The sequence below is a fragment of the Microtus ochrogaster genome, unplaced genomic scaffold, assembly GCF_000317375.1.
Source record: "Microtus ochrogaster isolate Prairie Vole_2 unplaced genomic scaffold, MicOch1.0 UNK51, whole genome shotgun sequence".
Taxonomy (NCBI): Eukaryota; Metazoa; Chordata; class Mammalia; order Rodentia; family Cricetidae; genus Microtus; species Microtus ochrogaster.
The window spans coordinates 965,303-981,327 of record NW_004949149.1 but is presented as its reverse complement, the minus strand read 5'-3'; the positions used below and the strand labels follow the sequence as shown (position 1 = coordinate 981,327).

At 41.4% G+C, this 16,025-nt stretch overlaps 1 protein-coding gene across 6 annotated transcripts in view; it reads right to left on the bottom strand.

The window, feature by feature from the left end:
• Positions 1 to 16,025, bottom strand: part of Inpp4b (inositol polyphosphate-4-phosphatase type II B) — a 762,195-nt gene that overhangs the window by 321,270 nt on the left and 424,900 nt on the right. For all 6 annotated transcript variants that reach the window (XM_026777265.1, XM_026777268.1, XM_013354610.2 and 3 more), the window contains 2 exons: positions 15,511 to 15,629; positions 13,084 to 13,200 (listed from right to left, as the gene is read on the bottom strand). In XM_026777265.1, coding sequence (XP_026633066.1) covers positions 13,084 to 13,200; positions 15,511 to 15,629 — 236 coding nt within the window. The remainder of the gene's footprint in view (positions 1 to 13,083; positions 13,201 to 15,510; positions 15,630 to 16,025) is intronic.

Genomic DNA, 16,025 nt, shown 5'->3' with positions numbered 1-16,025 from the left:
CCAACAAGAACAAGAGCCCTAGATCACCTTACAGACCTGGACCAGCCACAGGTCACCCAACAAGAACAAGAGCCCTGGATCATCTTACAGACCTGAACCAGCCATAGGTCATCCAAAAAGAGCACAAATGAAGATACCAGACTAAAAGGCACAGAGCAAAGACTTGCTGTGTCTGCACCAGCAAATCATCTCTTAGACAGTGTCATTAAAAAAAATAAACGTCTGAGTGCAAACCATGTAGCAGATGTGGCCAATGTTGGCATTCCCACTGCATTCTGATCTCCTAAAGCAACTCTGTAGGAGTTTTACATTTTCCCGTTCATTGTCAGAGCAGGTATTGGAGCCTCCACTACAGAACAGTAGGCGCTGAGATCCCCCATCCACACAGCCTGTAGCAGATCTGAGCCCACAGCCACCGGTGCCTTTCTGGTTGTAAAGGAATCGATGCGGGGAGAAAGCGGTGTATCCTCTACCCAACTGTGACACGTTCTTGGTACAGCTTTTTGCTATGTATCTACTTTCTCTCCACGCTGTTCAGACCTTTGTTCTTGTGGCCCCTGGTGGGGTTTCAAATGTTTCTTAATATAATCATCCATTTCAGTTTGGTATCATCTTTTCTCTGCTGCTTTCTTAGGTTGCCAGGAGAAGCAGCTGTGCAACCCTGTGTATGCTGAAGGCAGCAGCAGAGGGAGGCAGTGATGCTCCATCCAACGGGCATCCTCTGACTGTGGCCTACATTAGATGGAAAGGTTCTTTGCACGGACGAAGAACATTGTTATGTTCTCAGTAACATTTCCTAGCACATCTTGGCGCCTTTTTTCAGGAATAAATGAACTTGAGCCTTGGATTTAAATTTAAAGCTGTACCTAACACCCCCGCCACATATACACATTCAACTTATGAATATTAGTGTATAGATTCATACCTAAAATTTGTGTCCATATGAACCAAAACTACAGACTAGAGTTTCTGAGATAAGGCTTCAGGTTGTTTGTTGCTCTGAGGCCTGAGAAAGCACCCTGTAAATTCCACTCCTTCTCAGCTCAAATCTGAGAATGACAAGCCAGTGTACCAGCTTAAACAATTTCTTCAATCCTTCCTAAGCAGGAGCAAAATGAGGTTATAGTTGAATATAATATACTTATCAATAGTTTCTTCAAAAACTCAACTGACAATATAAAAAAAATCAATATACATATAAAAATAATAAGTTACATGTCTCATTAGATAAATCCCTAAGTCACCTTCCAAAAGCAAGTCTTCATCAGGGTTCAGAACTATGCCACAGTTAGTATGAAAGACTAATGTCAGTGCATACCCACACACGGAATTCCCTAGGACGTGGTACAAGAAGCCACTGCCCTCCCAGCGTTTAGTGCCCTCCTCAATGAGCATACCTTAAAGACAGTTTGACTTCATGCATGATACTCACACAACGGAGATCATGCCCAGGTGAGAACAAAATCTTTATGATGTGGAAACAGATGCCCCTTTACACTCATAGGCACGGGCCATCACCTTCTCCTGATCCACACGTGACCTTTCCATTCATTGAAACATAATTTTCACCTCCATTTAACCTAACCTGGCTGTAATTATCTGTATTCAAAGGACTCCAAGAGCAGCCTCTGTTTCTTTAGACTTTCCTTTTGTTCCCACTGTGCTGTGTATATAAACTTGCGGTGATTAAGAGCTATTCCTCGCCCGGAGCAGTGAAAGCTTTTGAATAACTAACGGCTGCTCCTTTCAAAACAGAGGAAATATTTTGGCAATGTTATCACATTTCAGTTTTGCAAAACCAAGCCTTAGTCGGAATCTAATATAAGACACATGTCCCGCTGCCCACATTCAGGCCTCTTTAAGGGTTCACCAACCATCAAACAGCACGCTTACCAAACATCCGCCCACAGAGACAGCTGTGCCCAAAGGGTTGCAGTGTAGACAGGTACAGCACTGATGGCTAGGCAGACAATAAGGGGCTAATCCACCAGGCATGTGTCAACAGCTGAAGAAACCTTGCAGATAAGAGGAGCAGGCCAAAAGTCCAGAGCAGAGGAAAAATAAGACGGACTGGAAGCCAGCTCTTCAGTCCAGGGCTCCTGCTTCACTCACAGACCTCACAGGTTGGTCGGGCGTCAGATGATTTAATTAACAGGTACATGATGTAAGATCCACTCTGAATCATGAATGGATCATAGTTTACTAACTCTACTAGCACAAGGAGGCTTCATGATGGCTGACAGCGCAGGACAACTTCCTCCTACTTAGTTCAGAGAGTCTTCACCTGCTTCAGGAAGTGTGTGTGTGTGTGTGTGTGTGTGTGTGTGTGTGTGTGTGTGTGTATGGCGGGGGGGGGCTGCCGTTCTCGTCCTTCTTGACTCTGACTAGCCTTGGGGTATTTTCAGTGACAGATTTCGGTGCACTTGGACTGCGTCTGATGGCAAGTCCTCTTATCTTCACAGGCCCACACGTGATAGCAAGCTCCACTAGTTCACAGTGGGAATTTTCTGTGTGCAGATGGGGTGAGGGTTCTGCCATGACAGCCTTAATTATAGAAACATCAGAATATGAAAATAGCATTCTTCACAGGACAATAGAAAAGACACCCTTCTTTTTAAGCGGCTTCATTTATTTGTTTTTGTTTCAAGTAAGGAAATCTACTACCATGATTGTCTTATTCTGCTTTTATTTTATCTCATACTCTTTTTCTCTCATTTTTAATTTACTTCCTTTCCTCCATTCTACCTATGGTATGGGTTCTCCTATATCTTTCTACACATTCATAGCTGTCACACACAATTACACATATATATGTAGTCACTTTTTAGAATTAGCTATTTTAAAGGAAATGATAGCCAGTTATGGCGACTCACACCAGTAACCCTAACACTTCGGAAGTGGAGACATGGGATCAGGAATTTGAGGCTAGTGTTAGCTGCACAGAAAATTTAAGGCCAACCCTGCACTACTTTAGAATCTGCCTCAGAAAATAATACTGCTATTTAAATGGGGCTTCTAACGGCTTCTGCATCATCTTGATCCCAGACAGTCTTTCTGGTGTTGTAATATGAGCGGCAGAGCTGCGTCCCCAGCACCCCCGCTGCCTGCTAGCTTATGCCCCCCGAAATAATTACACGGAAACTGTATTCTTTTAATCACTGCCTGACCCAAATAGTTCCAGCCTCTTATTGGCTAGCTCTTACATATTGATCTAACCCATTTCTTTTATTCTATGTAGTCCACAAGCTGGCTTACCAGGAATGATCTTAACCTGCATCTGTCTGGAGTGCGAGAGCCATGGCGACTCACTGACTCAACTTCTTTCTCCCAGCCTCCTGTTCTATTTTCTCCGCCTACCTGTGGGTTGGCCTATGAAATGGGCCTAGGCAGTTTCTTTATTAATAAGAAATCACTCCCACATCATTCTGGCGCTTACCCTTCTGCAGCTCTAACACATGCCCTCCATCCTTCCTTCACAAAGGTTTCATGATGTCCTGTCGGGTGGCTATACCTTGGTTTCCCCACAGTTCCCCGCGACTGTGAGGAGCTAGATTCATCACAGCATTTGCGTTATGAGCATTTGCATTTGCTCTCAAGTCTTGGGATTTTGATTCGATGGACTTGATAATAAGGAATAATATGGCTGAAGCAAATGCACGTGTACTTTTTATTTTAAAGGATACCAAAGATTACTTTTGGAAGATGAAAAACACATTCCATCAGCATTTTATATGGATCCAGTTTTGTTGCAGCCCTCCCTAAGATGGCCTGCAGAGTGTTTCAGTGTTATAACACTGTGTGTCTAACCAAAGACTATGGGAGTACTTTCCCGATCTACTTCTTTGAAGACCTTCCCATTAATTCATTGTCCAATTTTTACTAAAATTTTCGCATAGCAATTTTCATATAACAGAGATTAAGCTCTTAGCTTCAAATTGCAATAATCCTCTGTATCTATTTCTATCTCTCTTTTTATGCCATATAGTCTTATGTATAAATCTTAAATGAGCATCAAGTTATGAGTAGCCACACATGAATTCAGGAAATCTCCCTTGCCCCAGACTTCTGACATCACTCTCCTCCAGCATCCATGTAGTGATTTGAATGAGAATAGCCCCATAGACTCACATGTTTGAATGCCTAGTCACCAGGGAGTATGACTGTTTAAGAGGGATTGTGAGGTATGGCCTTATTGGAGGAGGTCTATCATTGGGGACAAGCTTTGGGGTTTCAAAAAAATCAATCCAGGCCCAGTCTCTCTCGCTCTCCCTCCCCCTCCTCCTTCCTTTTCTCTTCTCCCTACCTCTCTTTCTCTCTCTCCCTGCTGAATGTGGATCCAGATATAAGCCTCAGTCGCTGCTCTAATGCCATGCCTGTCTGCTTCCCACCATGACTGTGGACTATCCATCTGAAATTGCAAACACCCCCAATTAAATGCTTCTTTTTATAAGAATTGCCGTAGGCATGCTGTTTCTTCACATCGATAGAACAGTAACTAAGACAGCCCATCACCAACCAATTATAGGCAACTTAGCACATAAATGGTCTTTATTTATTGCCAATAAATGGTCTTTATTTATTAAAGTCTTTTGAAGCTTCTTGGATTTCTATGAGATTAGTAGAGAAGGGTTAGTCCCTGCCTTCATACGTATAAGGAATTTCTTCATTGCTCAAGCTTTCCAGGAAATGTTTAATAACATTAACTATAGCAGCCAGCCTAGTATTGAGTGGATTTCCCTAGTTAATTATTTAAAAGATTTATTAGGCCTTACTGGTAGATGTTTTTGTTGTGTCCTTATAATCCATTTATCTGATTAGCAAAGAGACATCATTAAATGTCTCATTTGCACCAAATTTTCTCCTTCAGTTACTAACAACATGGGCAAAGTTGACAGAGGAGGTGACACTGGCTTGCTCTACTTTTCCTAAGATAACTTCACGTGGTTCAAGCAGATGCTTTCTTACCTAGGTCTACTGTGGCATATACTAGCCAATTTATAATTTTATGCCTCTATTTTAATTGAAGTTTGGTGATAGGCTTACAAACATTCATTGGGTTTTGACATTCAGCTTGACTAGCCTTCACAAATAGATTTGGGAACTATTGTATTTTACCGTGAAGTTGTTTATGAGCCAGCAATTTCTTGAACAGTGTGGTAACCACTTGGCTTGGTTGAAAGAACACCTCCTACCAGGGGATGTAGCTCGGTGGGAAAGTGTTTGCCTTACGTGGTGTGACCTTGTGTGACGTTAGGCATCATTACCCCTTCAAAAAGAAAGAATGAAAGCTTGAGGGACGTGTGGTTCTACTCAAAGCTTGCCCTGACATCCTACTTCCTTGTGACGAGAGATCGAAATATTTCTAAGATCCCGTGCAGGTTCTCTTCAAACCCAGCTTGGGAAGTATGCATGACTCCACTCTAAGGACAGACAGGTTCAGCCTCTGAACTCCTGCAGCACCCTCAGCCTTCCTAACACTCTTTCATAACGATTAAATACAACAATAAAAAATGCTTGCTACTCAAAAGTAGACAACGGTGAACCACTAAAACAACAGCCATTGCTGAATGCTGTGTGAACGTAGGGCAATGGTAGACACAGTTTGGACAATGCTCCCCTCCTCAAGTGATCACTAGCAATAAATGGATCATCTTCTCAAAACACACCAGGAAGTCGCCTTACCTCCCCTAAGTGAAACACAGTGAAGTGATGCCAGGTGCTGCAACTTCCCAAGTTTCCCTCTGCCAGTTTGACAGTAGTAGGGTTCAAATACTTTGTTTTCATATTCTTAGTATTCCACCGTGGAGAGGCAGCCTTGCACTATGCAGGTAACATTTATCTTAACTGGGGGAAATGACAGGATATCCAATCGATATCATTCCTTCTATTGTGGAAGTCCCAAACAGACACAAAAGCAGAATTAGAAACTAACCCAAGACCCTTTAGGAGATGATCGGGAGAGGGCTCGTAAAGTCATTACAGAGTAACTCAGAACACGATGTACTTGACACGAACGCTGTGGAGAGGGGGGCAAAGACAGAGGTAGGAATGCAGACGTGTAGAAAGGCAAAGGCATAAATGTGGACAAGAGACGCTAAGAAGCAACCCGTATTACAGAAACCTTTCAGAAAACCCAGGATCACATCCAACAAAATAGAATAGCAATCTAGGGATTACTAGACCCTTTCTAGACTCTTCCATGAAAGCATTAAACATGAATATAATACAGCAATTGTAGTTATTCGTACCAACTCAGTAAAATCAAGATTTCCAAGAGTTATTAGCACATCAGAGTCAGTGTGGTGCTGGTCATAATAGCAGCCAAGGAGAAACAGCCCATATTTATCAGGAAATTGATAAAGACACGGTGATCAATGTGGCAGAACATTACTTAGCCCTAAGAAAATAGGAAACTCCACCCTAGGAGTCGACCTTGAGAACATTGTTAAATGAAAGGTGCCCATTCCATATGGACAAACACTGTGCCTCTACTGTCTAAGGAGTTTAGGGCTGGCAAGCTCTCACTACCAGGGAGTGGTGCGGAGGACAAGGGCTGCAGTGATCAAGGACCTGCTAATGCCTACTAGTTCCTAAGCATAACGTCTCATTTCTTCATGAAGAGTTTCTAGAGATTGTGTACACATTGAGACTGCAGTTTAAAGTGTCAGGTTATGCAGAGTCTTGTTAAAAGGGAGGTTTTCAGTGTTCTTATTACAATTTCCAAAAAAGAAACACTAACCTTGAACTAAAAGAATAATAATCTCAGCTTTAAATTATAAGTACATCCTAAAGAAATTGTTAGGCCGTAGACTGAAAACAACCTTGCAGCACAGCCATTCACCAAGAGCATGTGTCTGTACAGTATACAAAGAACTCTCAGAAACAATAACGAAAGCACACTTTGAAAAAGCAGAAGGCTTGTAAACTTCAGCGGTAAATATATCCAATAAGCATAAAGATTTAAATATAATCAGCCATCAGAAAATGCAATTGATGAACTCCTGCTGAATAAAAGAACCAGCAATGTCAGGTAGCAAGGAGCAACTGCGGCCTGGGACACAGTTTCATTGTTTTAGGAGAGGTAAACATGAATCTGCTGTAACATCTAACAATTATGCTCCTCAGTATATATCCAAGAGAATAAAAGCACAAACATCTGATGTTTCGTTCATTGTTGTCAAATACTAGGAACAACCTAAACGTCTATCAATAAAGAGATGATGAACAAATTGGGGCCTGTCACAAAAGCATGCAATTCAGCAAGAACAAAGATGGGATATTGATTCACACAGCAAATGAATGAATCTAAACATCATGCTGAGCAAAAGTCATCAGTCATAGACGAAACATTCCATACTACTTCAATCACATACATTTTAAGAATAAATGTCATGCCAATATGAGACAGTGGTTGTCTGAGCTTGCATAGGATGTTAGCTGCATAAAGACACAAGGGAATTTTCTGGAAAAAGTGGAATGGTTTCTATCCTGTCTTAGGTAGAAGTTACGTGGGCATATATCTCTAATAAACTCATCATTTTATACCCACCCATGTTATTATATGGAAAGCCTACAGTAATTTAAAATAAGCACCCCATTTCTGAAGGCAGGACAGTTTTCATCAGGCTCATAGGAGGCGAACTCATTTCGAAAGAGTAGCAAGCCTGGAAGCACGTGAACCCCTTCCATGTTGATCTCTAGCCTCATTGTAAACCATGCCTTCCCAGAGGCCAAGCCTGAGAGAAGGGGCGTGTTGACAAGCCCACAGAGAGAGAACACAAAACAAACAGAAAAACAAGGTCAAGTGCAAAACACAAAAGTTTGGCCATAAACTTAGAAATTTCACAAATAGTCTTACCCACTATGTTTTACTTTCCTTTATGGATAGTTATATATATTATAATATTTTATATATATATATATGTATATACATATACATACACGAATCTGCCCTATCATCTAACAATTATGCTCCTCCATATATATTAAAAATAATAAAAGCACAGATATCTGATATTTCATTCATTGTTGTCAAATAGTAGAAACAACTAAATGTCAATCAAATATATATATGAACATTTGATATATGTGTATATGAATATGATTGTTAAAAGTGGTTAAAATTTGGGCTATTTGGGTTATATATTTTCCCTGTCTGTGAACACTGATTTTTTTTTTTTTAAATAATAAGCTTTTAAGCTCTATGACAAGAGTGTTCTTAACACATCTGTTGAAATGGAAATGTACAGTGTGGGGGGGGAGAGTGAAGGAGAGCTAACCTCCAATGCCTGTAGCACAGCACTATAGCCGAGCCTGGAGAGCTGAAAGCCTTTTAACATGGCCTGAGATTCTCCAGACACCAGCTGCATCTTCAGGGTGAGCACAGTGATAGCACACTTAAGGGACTGCCATACAATGAAAGGGAGCACGCATGGAGTGCGCAAGAGAGTTTCAATGGTCGGCAGTCTCAGCTGCCTTCTGTTTCCCTCCGCCTCTCGCCATTCCCTGATACCAGGGTCTGTGTCTTAACTAGTTAGACTGAATGTTCGGAGAGAGCCAGTGCAGACACCAGAGATGAACGAACAGAATCCTTTTGTCTAGGGATTGATCTGTACTAACTGTATCCACCTGGGGCAGAGAACACAGGAAGCAATACATTTACAGGCACTGTGGCTGGTGCTGTTGATGTTCTGTAAGGCTTTAGTGGACAGTTAGAGCAGTGACTGGCATTTTTAAATTGAGGTAGGCTATATCTCCTAACCACGGGATTGTCTAGTTTCCACTACACACCAGATTCTCTTATGAACTAATTCAGTCATAGATAGAGCAAAGAATTATTTACCTCCAGAGCAAAAAGCAGGTCAGTGAACACTTCTGCTAAACAGGGCAGAAATTCACATTTCAACCACAGGTAGAAGCAATGCTCTGACCTAATCATACGCTAGCTGATTGGACAACCTTCCTCAGCACGGCAGAAGGAACTTCATTCAGTGACTTCCAACACCCCAGCTTGCATGAGAAAGAAGAGAAACCACTTTTGATACTGATATTCTTTGCCACAAGTTTCTCCTTGCTCAGAAATTTCCACAGTAATATGAAAGACCCGCCATACCTACTTGTCCCTGAGGCTGATTTTTGTAAATAACATTATGAAAAATACATTTCAGGTCCCAGGAGATTTTATACCTAGCCCATACATTTCTATTTCAGGCATTAGATTCCTACAGCAGTGGCATATTTGAACAACCCAGTCATTCAGAAAAATATTTTTTTTCATAATGAGGGAAGAACCAAAATATTACAAAGTCTTGATGATGATCTTGACAGTTCCTGTTTTCCTCCTCAACTCACAGCCCCCAACAGTCACCATCTAGCTGTCCCAGAAGGCACTATGAACGAGGTGAGGGACAGTCACTCTGAAGCAACAGTCAGACTCCTCACGTTTGTTATGAAGATTAATTGCGTTTCTGCGGGAGTCACTGAGGTAATCAACCTTAGGTCCAGTTGATCGGAAGAATGTAAGAACAGCTAGGTAACAGTGTGCATTGCAAGAACACACAGAGGAGAAGATCACCTTTTCTCTCTAGTAGCATCTAACACAAGTATGTCTGCAAGGCAGCATAAAGCAGTGAGCTGTCACATGTATCCGACTGGTTAGCTCTGAGCAAGGATAAACTCCACAGGAAGACACAAGCAACCAAGTCTTCGGCTTCAGCCCACTAGAGGACTCGGCCAAATGAATCAAGAAGACCTGACTATTCCAAGTCTAATATGACTAAAGGTTGCTGGCACCATAGTTAAAATACTTTAAAATATATGTATATAATCACCAATCTCCCCAAACATACACAAATTCAGTCTCCTTCCTTTTGTCTAGAAATATTAGAATCTAAAGCACTTAGGTTGTTATGCACGTATAAACTGTAATATAGTCCACCTACTTCCTCTCCCCACCCCAAAGGGAACCTCAAGAGATGGTGGGAAGAGATGCAGTGTTGCATGTATCTCTGGGGACTATTAGCATATTAATGAATTGTGTTTCTATTCACACTTCCATCATCAGGAAGGAACAGGTTCTGCTTTAGTTGACAGCGTTTGGTGAATGACAGCGGCTGCATCTCTTATATGTTCAAGTTTCCCACATTTTATTCTACAGCCAGAGTTTCCAGTTCACCCAATACGCTAACATGAGAACACTGCCAGTCAAAGAAGAAGGTCTTTAAAGGAATCCACAGAATGAGTTTTCACAACAAAGCAAACAGAAAGTATAAGGGATGACTAAGCGAGCTGTTTACCTGTGGAGGATTAATAAATGCATGCATTTTAAGTAGGCGGGATTGTAGAAGATTAAGACACTTTGGGTGGTTAATACTGTATTAAGGTTTCAGAGTGAACTATATACCACAGGTTCATATGTGTGAATACCCTGCTCCTGTTAGGGCCCTAGATCTTGGGGATTGTGGGACATTTTGGACATGTACTTCAGGCATAGACTACTAGAAGTGTACAAGTAGGCCTTTTGGGATTATAACCCAGTACTAATACTTCAGTTCTCTATCTCTCCTCTCACTCTTTAATATCTCTCTCCTCTCTCTCTCTCTCTCTCTCTCTCTCTCTCTCTCTCTCTCTGTCTCTCGTTCTACCAAGATATAAAAAGCCATGCTGTAGATTCCTGCCACCCTGGACAAAGCTGCTCGCCACTATGGCTCTGGTTTCCCTGGTCTGATGGGCAGTATGCCCGAACAGTGAGGAGTACACCTTTCTTCCCTTAAGTTGCTTCCATGAGGTATTTTGCCATTGAGACAACAAAAGTAGCTAAGAAACCTCTGATATTTCTAAAATTTAGCAGCCATAACTCTTGGAGACTAACTTAAATTTCTGAAGCATAATATTCCTAAAACTCTACCCTGCTCACAATCTCTTTCTGTTTATACTCGGCATTGCAGCAGGACTGACTTTAATTATGTGTGTGATGATGGGAAGCCAACTGTTTCTGCTCCCCTTCCTTGTCCTCCATTACACCCTCAGATCATTATTTCCCGCTACGGATGCAACATGGCTGCCCACCTTCCATTAGAACCAGCTTCTCTCTCACTCCCCTCTGGGTGATTTTTCCACCCATTTCTTTCTCTCAACTGCCAGAAGTTTGTGGGGACAAGGAAAAAGTTGGGGACTTTGTACATAACCAATCAGTCCTTATTTACATCCCCCCACAATCTCCATTTTCTTGTGTTGTTCCCCAAATCAAAAAAAGAAAAGCAATATATATATATATATATATAACTCCCAAGAAGACAGAAAGGAAAAATGTTCCTAAATTCTTGCATCTGTTTTAGAATACAAACAGTGGAGAAGAGAGGGAGGAAAGATTGTAAGACTTATAATAGCAGAAAGTCGGCTGTGAAAGTCTCTCCTAGAGATGACTGTCTAGAAAAGACCTGAAGGTAGCAATAGTAAGGAAAACATGGAGGTGGGGAGATTTTGAAAGGTCTCATGCCTAGATAAAGAACTATAGGCAACTAACAACTTCTGAGAGAAAGAGAATTAGCCTCTCCAGGAAGACCTCCCTTACTGGTCATGCAACATAGAGTGGTCGCCCTAAAGTCAGATTCACATGAACAGCAGTTGAATTAGAATTCTCTTTCAATTAAAAAAAAAGGTTTTTTCTTTTTTTTTTTAAGAGAAAAGCTACTAAATACAGAAAATGATTTTGTTCATCAGACTTTTATTTGGCTTTTACCTGTTATGGGGAACTATTATGCAAAATGATGACTACAATCATAGTAATTACTAATTGTTCATGTCTCTGCATATGCTGGACCCTAAACAGTTTCCACACATTTACTCATTTTCTCTTTATAACAATGCATCAGGGAGGAGCACATATAGAAAACAAGCTCTCTTAAACACAAGGCTGGTAGGTAAAATAAGTCCAGAATCCTAGGCAAGCAACTCTCTTTTTTAGTGACTGCTATGGCTGTTTCTAGCCCCTGAATATGCCTACATTTAATGGGGCATTTATTCCATAATTTATAAGAAGTGAAAATTCTTGGTTTGATGTATATAAACATACATAAATCTCTTTAATATATGTTTCTCCTCTACTAAATAACCTTACCAGTACATGTGAGCTCCTTCTACTACATATATAGAGTTATTATGGCCAAAGTAAGGCAGAGGGTGGGGGGGGAGGGTACACCTCAACCCTTGAGTGGTTCTTCAAGCCCATTCTCCCTCTTTGGTTTCAACCAGAGCCCTCCTTGGAACTTTCTGGTCAAAGTGCCATCAAAACTCTTCCATGCCTCTTGCTTCATATTTGAGTATTAAAATCCCATCATTCTGCTGCCTTAAAAACACATAGACCTCCATATTATCACAGATACTTGAAGGGGAAGGTCAGCTTCCCTTTCTCAGTATCCACCAGCAGCGTCAGGACCTGGTCAGGAGTTATAAGTCACATCTTCATGGACTGTATCAGGACACCTAAATGCCTAACCAGGACGGAGGACTCATTTGACAAGAAAATCAAACTGGATAGGAATCTTGGAGTATCTAGGACAAAAGGCTGTTGAGACTTTGCAAGTCCTTGGTGTAAAAGAGCTGAGTAGGACTCAGTTGAGAGTTTCCATGAACTCTTACATTGGGTAGTAACAACATCAGGAAAGAAATAGTTTCTCTAGACGCAGTATAAGCAGACAAATAGTGGGAGTGGAATACCGTCAGACTTCGGTTTTTGGCAGTTACAATATCTTAAAAAATGGACTATTATTTAATCTGGTCCTTCACCCAAATTATCGTCCGATCAGCTTAAAATTGCAGCAAATATCTAAGCCAAGAGATCAAATCAGCCTTCTTAGGAAAGAGAGATAGGTCTGTTCAGCAAGTCTTTGTTCCTAGCTAATTGCCATGCTGGGAACAAGCCAAATGAGTTTGAACAACACACAGTAAAGTACAGCCACAAGACAAATATAAGTGCAGTCCAAACAGCCCTGTTTAAAAATTCTGGTAGCGTCCAAAGTCCAACAGCTTGGCAAAGTCTAAAACCCACCCTTTATTCCCAGAAAAAGAAGTTCAAGTACTTACAGTGTCGTGAGACTTATCCTTGACATCATAGACTGTCAGTTTTATTCTAGTCTCTTCATAGATGGGGTACTCGGATGGGAATGTGACACCCGTCAAAAACAGTGGGTCTTTTGTTCCCTGAAAGAGCATAAGCAGATAACTTGGATTCAGTAAGGCAGCAACTGTAGCTGGCAGCATGCAGGGACAAATGAGAACACAGAGAGTGTGTCTTTGCCTGCTTTTCTAGGAACAGTTCTGTGAAAAGAGAGATCTGAAGAGCCAAGTGTTGCTTGTGGGCCGTGAGCCCAGGGCCCCACTGTACTGATCGCTACTGAGTAGGTGAACTTGCATTTTTTAAGTGACTAAGGACTTTAAAATAAACCCAGTTTTAAAAGTTGTAATCAGAACCTATCTTTAGGACAAGTTGCCAGCACATTTGAATATATACATACATACACACGCTCTCTCACACACACACATATACAAAATACTACATATATTTTTATTGTTCAGACAAATAATCTAAGATACCACCTCACCAAATTGAATGAAGCTGTTTTCTTCAGCCATTGGTAAATGCTATGCTATTTCTTTAAAAATGTTTTTTCTTCCTTTGCTTCAATAGAAAGCTACGCTCTATGAGTGTGTGATTGTTTTTAGATGTCTAACGGTGACCTTTCAGTTCACAGACAAACTTGGAAACTAGTGAGGAATCGTCTAAACCTGATAGATTGGGGAAAAGCAATTATTGCTTGGAATGTGATCACCAAGACATTTTAGGGCCTCGGAACCACTGTTAAAAAGCTGGTCTCCAACAAGGCATTTTACACACACACGTGTGGCCAAATATATTTGAAAATGTTTTTAAAAGTCTGTAAGCCAATAGTCTACTAAAACTTCTGAAAGTCTGTGGTACTAATTTACTCATCTTTTTATTCTTCAAAAGGGAAATAGTCCTCTCTCTCTCTCTCTCTCTCTCTCTCTCTCTCTCTCTCTCTCTCTGGTTTTTTGAGACAGGGTTTCTCTGTGTAACTTTGAAGCCTATCCTGGGACTAGCTCTTGTAGACCAAGCTGGCCTCGAGCTCACAAAACGGTATTTTCTTGGCCAGACATATTTGGAAACAGGCAGTAAATAAAACAGCTAAGAAAATTATGTATATTCTATATAAAAGTCAACATAATTTACTTTTATAGTTATGATAATAGATTTCAAATTACGTGTGTTTTATCACAGGACAATAAATGAGGGTAGTAGAACAAAATAATAAAAGCAAAATCAAGTTACTTTGAAATTTGGCAATGTTTAAAAATGACCAAGGTATAATAATACCTGAGGTCTTCTCATTAAGAAAATGACTTTATCTACTTTTAATTGAACTATGAGCTAACCATATATTGTACCGGCTTTAGAACTTAAAGTCTCCAAAGGGCAGATTCAGGCCTGCGTGAAGGAGCAGACGCAGGGTTACACACAGGATTTAGGCCATTCCCAGAATAGAAATGACTCTCCTGAAGTCTGAATCATTGGTTCCATCTACTGCTTCAAAGCAAACGTTGAGCTAAGCCGGTTAAGGCTAGAGCAGACTGCCTACGTTCTGACAGAGAAACTCCACATTCTCAACAGTGGGGCGCACAAGTCGAAGAGAAACAAGAGAAGCTGAAGGAGCTGCAGGGACACTCTCCAGAGCCCTGGATGTTCAGATAAGTATCTGTCACTCACTGATGTCCTGAAATGTGTCCGGAGAACAAAACCATCTAAAGGGAAACTTGTCCCGTCGAATGTGAGCCAGCGCAATAATGAACTTCCCGATACCCGGTGAATGTTGCATTAGCAACAGTAAATGTAAATAGGAAATCTCTCATCCCATGAGTAACATTTACACATTCTGCCCGGAAACATTATAGCTAATCAAGTTAATCACCTTCCTTTCTTTGGAAAACACTGTGCTTTGAAAGACACATAGTAGAGAATACCAAGTTTTCATTACTGGGCTGGAAAAATTATAAAGAGCAAAATCCCCTTCGCCTGTTTTTAAACTCTGTACGTTAAACTTTTTCCATCACTAAATATGTTCATTCTCCTTAAAATCAATATAGACAGTAGATCATATACATAGACACACAAATAGGCAAGTATCCTGTTCTCTTGGAATTCACAGTGGAAAGTTTTCGGTGGAAGAAAGCTAAAACCTTTCAAAGGAAAGTCAAATTCTTTCCCATCTGTTTATTCTGCATGTGCTTCAAAACCTCAGATCTGTGCTCCTTAATGACAGACGAAAGCAACAGCAGGACCAGAGACCACAGGCTAACTTATGTCAGCTGTTCAGAGGGGCGGGAGAGAGGCAGGGGTGGGGGGAGGAGGGAGCGGCATGCAAGATGCACAGGGACAACAGCGGCGCAGCGAAAGGGAGAGAGACGACAGGCGAGAGAAACCCATGCCAGGCTCACCTCCACAATCTCCGTGCTGGAGTACCTCGTCAGGGTCTGCTCCACCGGATGGATGACTGAGATCTGCACTACTGTGTTCAGATTCCGATCACAGACGGGAGCCACAAGATCCTTGCACGCTGGCAACAGCAGAAAAAGAAAGAAAGAAAAACACCTCACTCGATCTCTTAGGGCAAACTTCTGTCCAGAGCTGAAACAAACTTTGCCTACTCGCGAAGGAAATCTCCTGGACCTCAGCTGGCTTTACAGAGGAAGTCTCTTGGAAGTACCTTACAGAAATAGGAAGTCACGTGCTGCCAAGCTGAATTGAGAGTTCATTTCCACTGACCACATTTGCAGCACATGCAAGTCTCGAGTGCTCGGAGATCCCAGATCCAGCGTGTGAATATGTCGGCACACAGCTCCCGGTCTGCGGGGACTCTGACTAGCCATTAACCCCTGGGCTTTCATTCACATTCCTGCATCTTGCAGTGAATGTGGGCCACAGCCAGGAAACTAAGATATTTCTTGTTGAC